Source organism: Nannospalax galili, unplaced genomic scaffold (genome assembly GCF_000622305.1).
Source record: "Nannospalax galili isolate Female #2095 unplaced genomic scaffold, S.galili_v1.0 scaffold377, whole genome shotgun sequence".
NCBI classification, from domain to species: Eukaryota; Metazoa; Chordata; class Mammalia; order Rodentia; family Spalacidae; genus Nannospalax; species Nannospalax galili.
In genome coordinates this window covers 450524-466821 of record NW_008341187.1, presented here as the reverse complement: position 1 = coordinate 466821, position 16298 = coordinate 450524, and the positions used below count along the sequence as shown (strand labels likewise).

Below are 16298 nucleotides of genomic sequence, written 5' to 3'. Positions count from 1 at the left end.
TGTGCCCATTTCTATGTCTTGTCCCTAGATGTGGCGCTCCTCCCACACAGTGTACAGGCTCATCTAAGCCAATACAGAATCATCAGTGGTACCTTTCAGCATGTGAAATACCTTTGCATGTCTCTCGTCACTTACCCTCAAAATAACCTTATTGGAGTATTATGTAAAGATAGGTAGGTGTTTATCACTGATGCGACTCAGAGAGAGAAGTCATTGCCCAGAGTGATGGAGCCGGTGAGGGTGGAACCAGGGGTAGAGGCCAGAACTTATGGAAAGCAGTGTCCTTGGCATGAAGTGGCTCCACATCCTCTTGTCAGAATCACCTTTCCTTAGGCATTCTGATCTCAGTTGCATTAAGATAAAGGTCATTGCGAGGGAGGTCACACAATGAGATCGAGTGAGCGAGCTCATCTTGGTCATTACGCCTGCAGTAGCATAGTTGTATCTTTGATTAGAGATGGATGAGAGAAGCCCAGCCCAGGTCAGGGCTGGGTGTTTGGGCTCCCGTCAGATATGGACAGTAAAGCCTGCACTCCAAGGCCTGCTCACAAAGGCTGACGCAGCCTCTTTGGAAACATTTCCCATATTCCCTTCCAAGCCTCCTTTCTAGGCACTGCCTTTCCAGAGTCACAGAATAAGGCCACACATGTCATGAACATATGCCTCCTGGCTAGTTCTAGGCCCACATGTGACAGAGGTGCTGGAACTGCTGAGGACAACCCTGAACACACTGCAGATGTTCAAACCCCTGCTGAGTGACAGGTCCTTAGAGTAACTGGGAAAAGGCCACCAGGCCTCCTCAAAACCCCTCAGGACCATATTGCTAAGGCCTCTGGCATGCCTGTACCACCTAGACTTAACAGAGGCCATAACTATGTTCAGCTGTTTTGATGCAGAAGTTTATTGCTGGGCTGCCTGCCACCAGGCTGGGCCCCGAGTCTTAGCCCAGTTGCTTCTTCCTGGAAGTAGAAAGCATCCTGTCTGTAGAAGTTGTATTTACTTGGAACAATGTGAGTGCCATTTGACTCCATACCTGTTAGTCAGGTGTCTTGAGAAGGGATCAGGAAACATCCATAGTATTTGTGCACTGTTTGTGGTCTGGCCAAATCCTGTCTGACCACGGACCTTGCTTTGAAAGATCCTCAAACAGTTCAGTGAACTTGGGACTAGACACAGTCTGACTCTCCTTTTCCACCCTCCTCCCTTCCCTACCACTGATTTTTAGACATGAATGTGAAGTTGGTCTTGAGTGGGATTTCATAGCAGAAGGCTTTTTCTTTTGTCATGCCCATTAATTAAAAAAGGTAGCCATTTTTAGAATCTTCTAAGGCTGAGGACCATCTCAATCGTCTTCCCCTCTCTCTTTTTCTCTGACAGTTGACCACTCATTGACACTTTTGTCCCAGCTTACGTGTTTAGTAGCATCCTTCTGTTCCAAGGAACTTCGTATTTTTTCCTTTCCACTGTTCAGCTGGTGGAAAGCTGCAAGTCTCCAGTGTTTCCTTATAATTAAGGGATACAGTCGGTTGGGATCACTACACCCACAGCTTGACCTACTTCTTCCCTCACATCTGTTCACATCACACACACAGAAAAAAAACAAAACAAAAAAAACTTGGTTCTCCTGCCAGCAAGTCCAGGCCTTTCCACTGGGCTCCAGAGAGCTTGGCTCACTACCTGGCCCCGGGGAGGGCTTCAAGGCCTGGAAGCCTTGAGCCAAAGTGGAACATTTAGTGAGCTGCTTGCGTGTCAGGCCCTTAAATGCCCTTGCTTCTTCTTCCAGGGCCTGGGTGGATGGGACTATCTGGCTGTGATCACTCAGTTCCCTAGCTCTTTGTGTTTGGCCAGTCAACTGGAGACCATTTGTCAATCACATTTGCAAGTATAACCCTTTATGGTGTTTCCCCACCCAAACTCTCTTGGAGATTTAATCACTTAAATGGCATATGTACCAATAAAACAAAATCATTGTCTGCCACATTCATCACACTCCAACTATAAAAGCCACTAGAGTTGACATAAAGGAAGGCCTTGTAGGAGGGGAAGACCGATCCTAGCTTCTAAGGATTGCACTTACAAACTGAGGCAATTATCTTGAAATGCTAGCATATATCATGATAATGATGGGCCTTGATTTTGCATGGCATTTCTTAATAGGTCAGGGAAGATGTTGCTCTGCAAAGCTGTTTGGAAGGAGAGTTAATGACATCACAAGCTCTGTGTGTGTGTGTGTGTGTGTGTGTGTGTGTGTGTGTGTGTGTGTGTGTGTGTGTATGCTTGCACAGCCTTGGGGTTCTACGTTTTAGGGATGGAACACATAGCCTCATGCATGCTAGTGGCTGGTCAAGTGCCCTACCATTGAGCTAGATCCCCAGCCCTCCTATAGTTCAACCTTGAACTCTATATTTAGCAGATGACCTTGGACTCCTGATCCTTCTCCCTCTACTTCCCAAGTGCTGGGTTTACAGGCATGAACCGACATGCCAACTAATTTTCTTTTGAGACAGAGTCTTATCAAGTTGCCTCCACTAGCCTTGAATTTTAATCCTCTGTTTCTCAAGTAGTTAGGCCCAAGCACATCACAAACTTCTAAAGTTAAGTTTGCATGAAACTATACACTAGCAGTTTATTTTCTTTGAGTAGTCTGAAGAAGGTCATAGTGCAGGCAAGGAGAGCTCCCCAATTCCCTTGTGCTAGCTTGTCTACACAACCGTCTGTGCGACTCTCACTCATAGGACACCCTTGTTTCTCTTCCAGGTGGAGAGGAGCAGGTGTTTGAGAATTCACCAGTCCTGGATGAAAGGTCTGCCCTATACTCTGGAGTGCACAAGAAGCCATTTTTCTATGATGGCTCTCCTGAGAAACCTCCAGAAGACGATACAGACTCTCTCACCACGTCTCCATCATCTAGCAGCCTGGATACCTGGGGAGCTGGCCGGAAGTTGGTCAAAACCTTCAGCAAAGGAGAAAGTCGGGGCCTGATTAAACCACCTAAGAAGATGGGGACATTCTTTTCCTATCCAGAAGAAGAAAAAGCCCAGAAAGTATCCCGCTCCCTCACGGAGGGGGAGATGAAGAAAGGTCTTGGGTCCTTGAGCCACGGGGTAAGTACGGATGGTGTTTTCTTCTATGACAACCATCGGCGTAGGCATCACTTTCTGGTGTCCCTGGAGGAGGTTCAGAGTGTCCGGAAGCAAATCCGCTTGAAGAAAACGGATACTAATTATTCCTGTTCCAGAGCTTTTCTCTGCCAGCGTCCCTCCAGAAAAGGAGTGAACGGCACCACCTGCGACCTGCAGCTGCCCCGGCAGAAGCCCAAGGGGGGCGGCTGCGGCTTCCCAGGCAGAAGGGGGCGCGGGCGCACCTCGGTCAGCGAGTTCAATATCACCTACGTGGTGGAGCGGAGCCTCTACAGCCACCTGAACCTGACCCAGCTCGTGCGACCTGCCTCAGACAGGACGCTGAGCAAGGCGGAGAAGCAGGACCTGAGGCGGTGCTTGCTGGAGGAGGATGAGGAGGCAAAAAGGAAGTGGGCTGCTACTGTGGACCGCTGTACTAAAAGGGTTCTGTTGAGAATCCACCAGAAGTCTGTGAGTCACCAGGACGGTGGTGAGATGGGCCTTGTCATTTCTGTGATGTGCAGTCAAGCATTATGGCCTTCTTTGGAGCTGGCTTCGTCCTTTTCATGCTTCATCACTCAGGGTCCATTCCCTTGTCACCTCTGCTCTCTAACCCTTCTCTCTCCAATAGGGCCTTCTCCTTTTCTCCATGTGTAGTCTCACCAACGGAAGCCCTTCCATTTTTAATTAAAACTAACCTTCAAGCTGATCCGCAGGAGCTTCGAAGGTTACATGGGTTTGGCCAACTTCTAGGAGTGGCTGTCTTCGTGCCCAGCCATCACATCACTTGACCTCAAAGAAGCTGATTCAAAACAGAAGGACATTTCACCCCGAAAGAGATCCTTACTTTTTCAGTTAATTAAAACAATAGGAACAAGCCCTTGGAAAATGTACCCTCACCATTGTCTAGCACATTTATTAGTAAGGCTGGTCATGGACTTTTAAAATCTAACAGGGAAGATATAAAGTAGAGCCCCTTTGTTTTATTTAAATCAGTTCAACAGTCTTACCTTTTTAAAAATAGGAATTGGCATTTGGCAGTGTCTTCTGTAACCAGACTCTTGTGCACAGCAAAGAAGTCCTTACTTATGAATAACAAAATGTTTTTCAATTTTAAAACTGAAGGATCAGAGAGACCTAGTACAGTTTTTCCTTTCAGAGCATGACTTGATTTGAACTTGAGAGTATAGATATTTTCCCCTCGGAATTCCCACCTAACTTGGAACTTGCACAATGGCCTGTGTAAAAGGGGACAGAGTGAGGCGGGCCTGGCACGGCTGTGCTCTGGCACCTTGCTTAATCCTCCCGGGGCCGCTGGCCCAGAGCCCCTTTGAAAGGTCTGAAAGAACCTTTAGAGAAGAATACGCTTCCATGGCTGCTTTTCCCAGGGTCCCCTCACATTCATGAATAGGATGTTCTTCCCCACACTATAACTGTAATTTAAATTCATGCAATCAAGTTCTGCTTTTGTGAAAATGAAGACGGAGCAGCCAATGCCATCCTTCGAATGACCTTCTCTGTTCTCGGAGGATCTTTGGGTCTTTCTGAGCTTTTTTGAGTTTTCTAAATAGTCCCACATGCATTGACTTCCATCCTAGATTTTATTTTCTATCTTTTCTCATTCTTATAATCCTTGCAATACTTTTTATGCTATTAATGTGTAGAGAAAACTTTCCTTCTGGCTTTCTGCATCATAGGAACTGTTTTTCACTGATGTGTTTTTGGTTTGAGATCACAAAATTCTCTTCGTCACTCTTTCTTTTTCACCCTCTGGTCTTTGAGTTCCAGATCTTAGACATTAGACTTAATGCTATTTTTTTTAAACCTTCAGAAGAGTTGAACCTAGTTCATCTGCCTTTTGACATGTCCTTGACATGATAGAACTGCTTCCTTATGAACTGGTGGCTTACCTTTGTGTATCAGAATCATAGAATGCTGCAGACTTACCCAGTGTGAGCAGATTGAGTTATTCAAACACCTCCCCTTTTATTTATTGCCAGATAGATTGATAACCTAACTTCAACAAACTGTTTCTAAAGGAGTTGTATTTCTAAGATTTCTGTTAATGAACATTACTGGCCAACATTTAATTCTTCACTGACTTTGAGAATGAACTTCTGGGCCACCTTGCCTCCCAGTTTCAACACCATTCACTAAAGATGGTGCTGTGTAATCACTACCCTCAGGTTCTGCCTGAGCTGGGTACGTTTAAGATGCTATGAGCTTAAGTCAGTAGGTCAGTTTAATACCTGCTAAGTAATGTGTTCTATGCTAAATTAGGAATTTGCACATGGCTGGACTTGTAAGTACAACTGTATAATTATAAAAAATTAATTTTCTCATTACTTATGAGAAAATAAGTGTTTTATCAATAAAAAGAAATGGGAGGTTTTTTTAAATTGCTGTTTAGATTTGTTATTTTGGAATTGGGACTCAAACCTAAGACCTCGTGCATGCTAAGCAAGTCCTCTACTTCCGAACTACACCCTCAGCTCTGGGTTTTGTTTTTATTCAGACTTAACCTTGTTTCTTTGCTTCTTTCATTCAAAAAGCTCTTTTCCAGTCTCTTTGTCATACATATTTCCTTCATTTTACCCCGAAATGTGCAATTTGCTTTAATCTTCAAACTTGATCTTTTTGTCGTTCAAAAATGCCATATTTGCTTGAAGAAATCTCATGGAAATGATAATGCTTTGTTCTCACTGTAAACAGCTATGTGTCTTACTTTTTATTTTTATTCATTCAATTTTTGTTTGGGAAAACAGACATGCATGACATTTTGGAATCTTGTCCCTTTTTAAATTCAATCCCCAAACATGTTCTCAGCTGCATGTCCATCCCATCAACTCATCATCCTCCTCATCCCAAGCATCAATCAAAAATGTTTTTATAATTATCCATACAAGAGGTGATTGAACTAAAAATGTCCTGATTCATCTGTTTAGCTCACCAAAGTTCAAAGATTGCTTTCTTATTGTTATTATTATTCTTTTTATAACCCATTTTCCCTTCTGAAGGAGTGCTGTTTTGAGAACCATTGACCTTACTAAAAGAAGTTGGAGATTTATCCAAGTAGTGTTTATTACTATTCCTTATTTGCCCTCCATTGATGAAAAAGAATCAGTTTCGGATATCTTAGCATGTCACTGGGAAAAGTTTTCGTTGATGATTATAGAAACCAGCCCACTCCTTAAGCTCTTTATTTTAGGCATAAATGCATGCAGCAGGCGTGTGAAAACTTAAATAAGCTTCTAATTTATTGCAGTCATAGTTTCCACATAAATTCCTTGTGAGTTATTTCATATGCATCAGAGAAAGCATGCTGGGCTCCACTGTTGCAGGAAATGTTGTCATTTAAGGCAGGGACGTGCAACAGCCATAAAGTGATCAGGCATCTGGGCGCCATCCTGTGCAGCCCTGAGGCACAAGAAAGGAACTGGAATGAAGTCCCTGCCTTTGCAAAATTGAGCAAATTTATTTGGCTTCAGAAGCTAGAAAAGGAAAGTTAATGTTAAAACTTTGCCTTTAGAAGTGGTTATAATCTTGCTTTCCAGTTAGGCGAGTTGGTGACTGGTTTTGTAAAGAGATGCAGGTCCAGTTAAGATGACTATAAAGAAAGAGGACTTGCTGACATTTAATATAAAATTGAGCTAACAGCCACTGGAAAACAAGTAAGCAGTGATTATTGAAAGCAAAAGCAACAGGGAATATCAAGAGCAACAGCTCTACGATCCTGAGAGGGCGGTGACTCTGAATACCTTCCTTTCCCACATGTCACAGCTGCTTCCTCCCGGTGCAGCTCCTGGGATGCTCTTTTTTTACAATTCAACTCCAAATTGTAAAGCCCAGAATGGTGTTCCAGCCCCTCGTTTCCATATTTATAATCTTGACTAAGCCTAACCTGAAATATAACAATTGTCAAGACAAGTTTCCAAGCTCTCAGCAGAACCAAAATGGAACATTAAGAAATTAATATGCACAGCATCTGCTTTATGCCAGGAAGTGTGCTGAGGTCTTCAAGTGTAGGATGTTATATAAGGGGTAAGCAAAACCACGTAAAGCTCACCTACTCCCTTGGGGCCTGAACTCTAGGGAACTGAGACTGTGTAGATTCTCACCAGTGCAGAATCCTAAGCTCAGAGAGTTTTAGTACTTGAGCAGTGGTCACACAGCAAGCAAGTAGCAGAATCAGAACTTTAGATCTGTCTTCTTTGTACAATGTCAACAGCCCAGTCATTTTCCTCCCAAATTGCTTCTACTTTCTCGATGCAGTACATTAATACATGTCTGAGCTATATGGATTTAAAAGGAGCAATGTATAACGTACATTGTACTTTTCTGTCCATTTCTTCCATTTAGTAGCTCTTCTTAGGGTTCTCTGAGAAGCAGGAAACACAAAGCGTGGAGCCCAGATCTGTTATTCAATTCTTATTACCAATTTTTTAAAAGCATTAGTTACAACAAAGATTAGTAGGCTTTGTGGGGGAGGGCACAAGTGTGGGCATTGAGTGATTTTTGTTGGAAAAACAAGAGAAATTGGATCCAATTTTGGAAACACAAAATCACTGAAATATAAGCAATTTCACAAAGTTTGAAACCAACTAAAAGGACAATAAAATTTTCATTCGTCTTTACAACAGTGTTTTTTTTCCTACTGAAACCAGAGAGTGTGGTCAATGCCAGTTATTCAATCAGCCTTTTTCTTTCTGGGTAAATTCACTTTATCCACTGTGAGAAAATAAGAGTTATAATTCATTAAGTTGAGCAGTTAGATGGGAAAGTTATCAGCATTTTTAGCCAGGAAAGGGGGTAGTGAGTGAGCAACCTTCTTGGCCTGATTGGACTACTGTAAACACAACCTCTTTTCTCTCTTCTCGGTAATATAAAACTAAACAAAACAGAAGTCTTCCAGAAAGGCCTTCTGACAGTGGCAGAGCACAGAGCTCTCAAGACAACTAAGTGATGCTCTTCTCTTTTCACCACTGGGCAACACTGAGAGTAAGAGTTGTTGAAAACAGAGTTATGTGCAGAGAGGGAATCTTACGACACTAAATGTATCGGAGGGCTTTTTGGTTGGCTGGGTTTTTTGTTTGTTTGTTTGTTTGTTTGTTTTCCTAGAATAGTTGCCTTTTCATGTTAAGGGGATTCTAGACCCCTGGTGTAGGTAAAGTTCCAATGGTCTGTGAAAACCCAAAGTGAGGTTTCCTTATGACATGAATCACGTTTTTCCCTCGTCATTTCTCGTTCCCTACTTCCATCCTGTACATGTATTTGTGATTCAGAGATGTTCCGCACAGGGGACACGTGTTGGGTCGTACGTGGCTATGACATAAACGTAACTGGGTTATTCCCACCCTGTCCTCTCTTTTTCCACAGAGGACCTGCAGTTTTGGAGGATTTGACCTGACAAATCGTTCTCTACATGTTGGCAGTAATAATTCTGACTCTGTGGTGAGTAGAGGGGAGCAACCAGTCTGGATGCAAGTGACATGTTTGGCAACAGTTTCCTATTTACTATTTTGGAGGAGTGATACTGATTTTGCACAATGATTCCAAATCATATTTGGAAAGAGATAGAGATGTTTCACTATTCCAAATGGAATGAATGTTACCCACCAATGGCCCCCATCTCCTTGAAGCAATACTGTTCTTTAATACCTTTGCTTCCAGTGTCCTTCAAGTAACACATCCCCTGGATGAGTTTGGCTTCTATAGTCTTAGTCATTTGTGTCCATGAACTTTCTCTTCACACTCATTACAGGTTCACATATGATACATGGTACAACTGGATGGAACCCTGTAATTTGGGAAACAATGGCCAGTTTTATTGTAGGCCCAATATGTAGACTTTCAGGATCTGCATTAAGCCTAGGTTGTTCAGCTGTGGGGTATCCTGAAACAAGCCCAGTTTTCTCAGTGTCAAAGAAAATCAACTATCCCCTACCCCCATGGCCAAGGTTAATGTCTCCTCAGATCTGCTTTGGGGTCATGGTCAAGGGCCAGGCCACTACTGCAGTACGCAGTCTCAGTTTCCTAGAGTTCAGGCCCCAAGGGAGTAGGTGAGCGTTACATGGTTTTGCTTACTTCTTATGTATTTTGTCTTAGAACTCTGAAATGAAGATTTCATGCTTTAGAGTTGTTATGATCACATGTCTGCTAAAATACACATCTGTGAAATATGAAGTATTATAGAATTTCCTGGAAGATTTAATTTTATGTTGTCAATCATTAAAAGCATAAAAGTTTTTTTTTCCCCCGGGGCTGGAGAGATGGCTCAGAGGTTAAGAACACTGGCTGTTCTTGCAGAAGACCCGGGTTAGAATCCCAGCATCCACGTGGCAGCTAACAACTGTCTATAACTCCAGTCCCAGGGGATCTGACAGCTTCTTCTGTCCTCCGCGGGCATTGCATGACACGGGTGCACTTACCTACATGCAGGCAGTATACGCATACACATCTGAGGCCTGGAGAGATGGCTCTGCAGTTACCAGCACTGACTGCTCTTGCAGAGAATCCATGTTCGATTGCCAGCACTCACATGACAACTAATAACCATCTGTGACTCCAGTTCTGGGGCATCCAACGCCTTTCTTCTGACCTCCACGGGCATTGCACAACACGGATTCACTTACACACATGCAAGCCATACACTTATTCACATAAAATAAAAATAATGAACTAAAAAATAAATTAATTAATTAAAAATAAATTTAAAAATTAAAAAAAGGTTTTTTCCCCTCTCCTTTCATGGAAAAGTTTGTTTTTCAATGCAAAATAGAGAGATGGCCACAATCTACCTTGTTCAGGAAAGGAAATTTATACCTACTCTGGAGTTGGCCACACTAAACACTACAGTGTTAAAAATGCAGTCTGGTGCTGTTCTCCTGGGTGATTCAGGGACTGGATCCCTCCCTTCCTTCTTCCCACTGCTGGGATCACCTGAACACTGCTGCCTGTAAATCTCTCTTCACTAATAAAATGCAGTACCCTTGAGTGTTTTAAAATGGTGGGAAAAGCCATAATTGGAGAAGCATGTACTAAGTTTAAATAAAATAAAAAGTACCTCATGCCCCAAAATAAACAGATAAACAAAATCCCTCTTAGTAGGTTTTAATTTCTAATCGAAAAGATAAATAACAGCCTTAGGTTAACAGAAGAAAAATGTGAAGATCTCGGGGAATGTTAATATTTCTCTGAGACCTAGGACATTTAATGGTTTGAGTAAGAAACCTGTTTCTAGCATTTATTTTCTGGGATTAATGGTATTTATGTTCTGTTTTGCAGGGTAAAGAAGGAGATATTGTGTACAAAGAGGTTATCAAGTCACCTACTGCCTCCCGCATCTCTCTTGGAAAAAAGGTGAAATCAGTGAAAGAAACAATGAGGAAAAGAATGTCCAAAAAATACAGCAGCTCTGTGTCTGAGCAGGTGTGTGGCCCACAACTGAAAGACCCTGGTTCTTACTAAAGATGCTCCATGTGGGATTTTGAATGGTGCTGAGCGTGTGTGTCCCTCGGTGCTAACCCACTTGTAGACCAAGCTGTATTTATGCAGACAAACATGAAATTCAGGAAACATTTGTTAAGCATGTAAGGCTGCCCAGACACTACGCTTAGTGCTAAGGATGTAAAATATAGACCCTGTGTATTAGGTATCCTGTGTATTAGGTCTTGTTGCTACAATAAAATATCTTACAATAGCAACTTCAGGAAAGGTCTGTTTTTGCTCACAGCTCAAGGGTATGGTCTGTTGTGGCAGGCGGGGGCTGGAGTCAGCTGGTCACATTGCATCCACAGGCAGGCAGCAGACAAAAAGATGCTGCCGCTCAGCTCTGTTTCTCCTCTGTATGCGGGACCAGACTTCAGCCCATGGAAGGCTGCCACCCATATTTAGGGTGGGTCTTCCCACCTCAGTTAATCTAGAAAATCCCTCACAGAAAGGCCCAGAGTTCTGTTTCTATGGTGATTCTAAATCCTGTCAAGTTTGGCAGTTAAGACTGACCATCACAGCCTGCCTTCTAGATCCAGAGGAAAGAAGAAATGGTCACATAAATAAAAAATAAAAAGTAAATCAGTAGTGCAGTAAGCACTAGAAAACAGTGTGTTCATTTGAACAAAGAGGGAAGATTTTCTTTTCTAAAGTACTATAAAATATCTGCCACAAGATGCATTCTTTAAAAGTGCCCTTAGACAGCAGACTTTTCAGGGGTAGCATACATTGTTCTAGAAGTGTGAGGAGGAATTTTAGATGCTTCCTGACTATTAGCTAACTAGATTTCAACAGTCATCGGGTTGTTGTTGGGGTGAGGGGACGGTGCTCTCACTAAATGGCAGGATATGTAATTAATACGATATCACAGAATTGATGCTTCACCCGATTCTATTAAAAAAAAAAATCACTGGCAACGTGTCCAGTTTCTGTCTTAGTTACATGGGTAAAAGGAATAAAAACACGTGGAGATCTGGGCATTGAAAGAATTTTGACCTTTGGAGTTAAAAACCTTTTTGGCATCTTTATGGTACTTATTTCACAACCTGTTAAAAACCTATGTATAAGCTGGTTGTCTGCTTGAAATTCACGAGGAATGCTGCTCCAGCTAACCAGCAAAACCAGCAGGGAAAGCAGACATTTTTGCTCAGCTGCTGCCCCCTGGTGGCTAAACACCAAGTAGCTTCCTGTTCCCCTCATTGAACTAGCTGGCTGCCTGTGCTTGGATTCAAACGCCTGTGCATACTCAGTTTATGACAGTGGTTCTCACTGTAGAAGAGGGGTGATTCTGGAATATGTAAACTTTGTTGTAGACTAAATAACAATATTTTTCTATATATCCAAGTCTTAAGTTGGTTGTCACTTAGTTTCAACAATTTATAAAAATAGAAACAATCTGGTCAGTTATTTTCCAAAGGAATATACTTTTTTTCCCCCGTGTAAATGCTTTCCATTTAAAGTTGATCAAATAACCCTCTGATTATACTCCTAAATGTTTTAATGTTAATAGTGGCTTGTATTTGACCTACATTTGAAGTCTAGCTTGTTTCTGAACTGTTGAGTGTGCTGAATTCTAAGCCTTTAGCTATTTTTCCATATTGTAGATAGTTAATTTTCCCCAGAATTTTAAGGCTGTTTGAGCTTGAAAACAATTCTTGGTACTTAATAAATAGTACTGTGACCAGGCGTTGTGATGCACACCTTTCTTTAATCCCAGCACTCAGGAGGCAGAGCCGGGTAGATCTCTGTGAGATCAAAGCCAGCTTGATCTTCATAGCTAGTTCTAGGCCAGCTGGGACTACAGAGAGATGCTATCTGAAAAAATACTATGGGCTACTGATTTAAAGGTAAGCAATGATACAGCTAAGAATAAAAATACCATATATGGGATCAAGTATACTTATAAAGACTGATTTGGTTGATCAAGTTGAGGATCAAATTGCTGAGCATTAAAAAGCATCACCTGTCTACTCCTGAAACTTAATTTTATTGAAACTATTTCAGGACTCGGGGCCTGATGGAATGCCTTGCTCTCCTGTCTCAGTAAAGCCGGATTCAGAACAGATGGACAAGCCCAAGCTCAAAGCTGGAGGATCTGTCGAAAGCCTTCGGAGTTCTCTGAGTGGGCAGAGCTCAATGAGTAAGTCTAGTTTTTAATTGTAGATGATTTCCTTTGGAGTTCAAGTCAGACATTCATTTGAGCACCAAATTGAGGCAAGTTAAAGATAAGGCCAAGTGCCTGCCCTTAGGTGCTGTTAGCCAGACCTGCAAAGTGTCCGGACTTCGAATCCTGGTGGTGCCACAGAGAGGGTAATAATTTTATTGGAGAAGATGGGAAATCATTTCAGAGGTGGAAGGATCTAGAAAACAGGGAGAAGAAACCAAAGGACAAAGTACACAAAGATGACCAACAAAATAAAGGGAGCTGGTGAAGGGAAGAGAATTCTAAATGCCCCTATAGCAAAATCCGTTAGCTGCTTCAGGGTCAAGGATGGTTGGTGTTGGTCACACGACAAGGAAGAAGAGGGATTTTAAGCTCTTACTTCTTGACCTCTAAGTTTGTTTTCTCCTCCATACAACTTGGGAGAAAAGGTGTATTGTACAAATGGGGTCCTAGGCCAGGGTCTAACACTGCAGCATCTTCCAGCAGTGAGTCTTCATGTCCCAAGGACTCCTGTCATAAGGATAGTGTGCTGGGAGGCCCCTGTCCACTTAGGAACTTGCTTAGGAATAACAGTCAAAGGACTCGTGCTGGGCCCAGCTCTGGTCCTGACAAGACTGTGGCATATCATAGCTTCCCTTCCCGGGCCTTTGTTTCTTAATATGGCATTTTGTCAATACTTTTCAACTTAACTACATGGGAAGGCTGTATTGACCCCATTCTTCCTGTTCTCCATGCACAGGTGGTCAGACTGTGAGTACCACCGATTCCTCCACCAGCAACAGGGAAAGTGTCAAGTCAGAAGATGGTGATGAGGAGGAGCTGCCCTACCGGGGCCCATTCTGTGGGCGCGCCCGGGTACACACTGACTTTACCCCCAGTCCCTATGACTCAGACTCACTGAAGCTCAAGGTAGGCCTCTCCCTCAGTCTTGGACAGACTAACCCAGGCCCTTTAGTTTTTTTAAGAGAGTTTCTTTCCTCCCCACCATTGAATTCTGGACTCTTACCACACAGGCTAGACTATGTTCTGGCCACCTTGACCCCCACTTGAACCTGCTGATTTCCCTTAAGTGAAAATAAACTGGAACCAGACAGTGGTCAAGGCTGAGTGAGGCAGCTGTGTACCAGCTCTCTATTGCTCCTACCTCCTCTGCAGCCCTGCCCTTTGACCCAGGGCCTTCTAGAACTGCCATCCCCCTCTTATTCTAGCTTCTGTGCTTTCTCCAGCTAAGGGGGATTATTGCCCTCTGTCTGGGAACAGAGATATTTGTGTGGGGCATAAAGATAAAGTTTGATATAGTGTATGATGTGACCACAGGGCAGGGGACTCCCTGTCTCGTGACTGGCAGGAAGCTCTTTCTCCAGAACTATGAAGGTGTTCCAAAAGCCAGGGCAGGCAGGCTGGCTAAACACAGAGGTAACAGCCCCAGCTAACTTGGCCCGGCAGTGCAGAAGACAGGGAAGGTTGTGACATGGGGCCCATGTGGCATCTAGCACTGTTAAAAGCTCTCTGGCCTCTGCCAAGCTCTCAGACCTGTTCTGCGTCAGTCACTCAGAACCATGACTTGTGGGGCTAGAAAAATGGTTCAGTCAGGAAAGTGTCTTCTGTCAATTCATGAGGACCTGAGTTCAGATCCCCAGCACCCATGTAAAAGCCAGGCATGGTGATGCCACTTATACCCATTTCTGGGGCTGCAGAGACAGGCAGGTGGATTCTTAGAACTCACTGGCTAGCCAGTGTACCAAGTTGATGAACTCCAGGTTCAGTGAGAGACCCTGTCTGGAAAAATATGATGGAAAGCAAAATATGGTGGAAGATGTTGGGTATCTGCCTCTGGCCCCCAAACATGTGCACACATCTGTACCAACATGTATATATGCCACACATAAACACACACAAGGCAATTTTAAAGAAGGAAAGAAGAGAGGATGGGAAGGAGGAAACAAGGGAGGGGAGGAGGGAACGTGTGCGACCCAAATTCTGACTGTATCCTTTCCCACCCATCTTGCTAATTTCACTACTCGTGCTTAAATATGGACCTAATGGAAATATCTTTGTTCCTTGGGCAACAGAAAGGAGATATTATTGATATAATCAGCAAACCACCCATGGGTACTTGGATGGGCCTATTGAACAACAAAGTTGGTACCTTCAAGTTCATCTATGTGGATGTGCTAAACGAGGAAGAAGAGAAGCCCAAACGCCCCACCAGGAGGAGGAGGAAAGGAAGACCACCCCAGCCCAAATCTGTGGAGGATCTCCTAGATCGGATTAACCTGAAAGTCAGTCACCTGTTCTTGTCACACACTGTACTTGTTGCCTTTTTCTGTTTGTAAACTGAACACCGGAGGGCATTGAGTGATCTATGTCACGTGGAAAGGGAATCTTATCATATATAGTTATCAATACTCTGATGCAGCCTTTGACGTCCACTGTGGGTGATTTTATAGCATAAGCCCTAGATCACAGTTTGCTATGAGAAGGGCTGTAAACACAAACCCAAGTGTTCTGTTCACAGCCAGCTCCATGAAGCCACAGTTTGCTATGGGAAGGGCTGTAAACACAAACCCAAGTGTTTTCTGTTCACAGCCAGCTCCATGAGACCATGAGACTCCTACCATCTTTACCTTTCCTTCACTGTGACTCCCAGCATCTAGGAAGTAGATTTTGGTTTCTAACTTATAAAACATCTTGCTCCTGAGAATTTCACAGGACTTTCAAATCTGGGTTTCAGTAAGCTCTACAAATGGAAAAAGGAGTCTTCTCCACCGGTGGGCTATGTGGTGATAAAGGAATTAGTTCATATCCAGGGCACAGTGACAGTACCAGCAAGTGGGATCTGCCACAGTCTTCAATGGATATCCTTTTAGACCACAATTAGTAAACCCTAACCCCGCCACACATACCTACTAAGCTGGAGGACTGGGAGGCACAGACTGTATTACAAGTGATACTCATCCTGGGTCATTGACTCACCTTGATCTTCTGGCTTGGTCTTACAGGAACACATGCCCACCTTCCTGTTCAATGGATACGAAGACCTGGACACCTTCAAGCTGCTGGAGGAGGAAGACTTGGATGAGTTAAATATCAGGGATCCAGAACACAGAGCAGTTCTCTTGACAGCAGTGGAGCTGTTACAAGAATATGACAGTAAGCCCTCTAGACACACGCGCGCGCGCGCACACACACAAATGCCCACTGCTAGATGACCCACATTATTATGATGATGATGATGATGATGATGATGATTACCAGAAGGCCCCCCATAAGCTGTCATCATGTCCTTAGGTCTCTGGAATCACTTAGCTAGTCCTTGCTCTTTCCAAAGCCAGGGTCAATCTCATATTCAAAGCCAAGGTCAATCTCATATTATGCCAAATAATCCAAGGACATAAGTCACACAATAGATAGTCTTGTTAAAATGGCGACAAAAGAATGCCTTACCAAGGGTTTTCTGAAGGAACCAGTAGGCTCTACCTTGCTACTGTTAGGATGTGTAGCCTTTATTAAGATCATTAGGATGC

At 43.3% G+C, this 16298-nt stretch overlaps 1 protein-coding gene across 5 annotated transcripts in view; it reads left to right on the top strand.

Annotated features, from left to right (window-relative positions):
- Positions 1–16298, top strand: part of Sash1 (SAM and SH3 domain containing 1) — a 259709-nt gene that overhangs the window by 225638 nt on the left and 17773 nt on the right. For all 5 annotated transcript variants that reach the window (XM_008836690.3, XM_017799052.2, XM_008836689.3 and 2 more), the window contains 7 exons: positions 2758–3104; positions 8496–8570; positions 10404–10547; positions 12612–12747; positions 13511–13680; positions 14844–15053; positions 15774–15924. In XM_008836690.3, the coding sequence (XP_008834912.1) occupies positions 2758–3104; positions 8496–8570; positions 10404–10547; positions 12612–12747; positions 13511–13680; positions 14844–15053; positions 15774–15924 (1233 nt within the window). The remainder of the gene's footprint in view (positions 1–2757; positions 3105–8495; positions 8571–10403; positions 10548–12611; positions 12748–13510; positions 13681–14843; positions 15054–15773; positions 15925–16298) is intronic.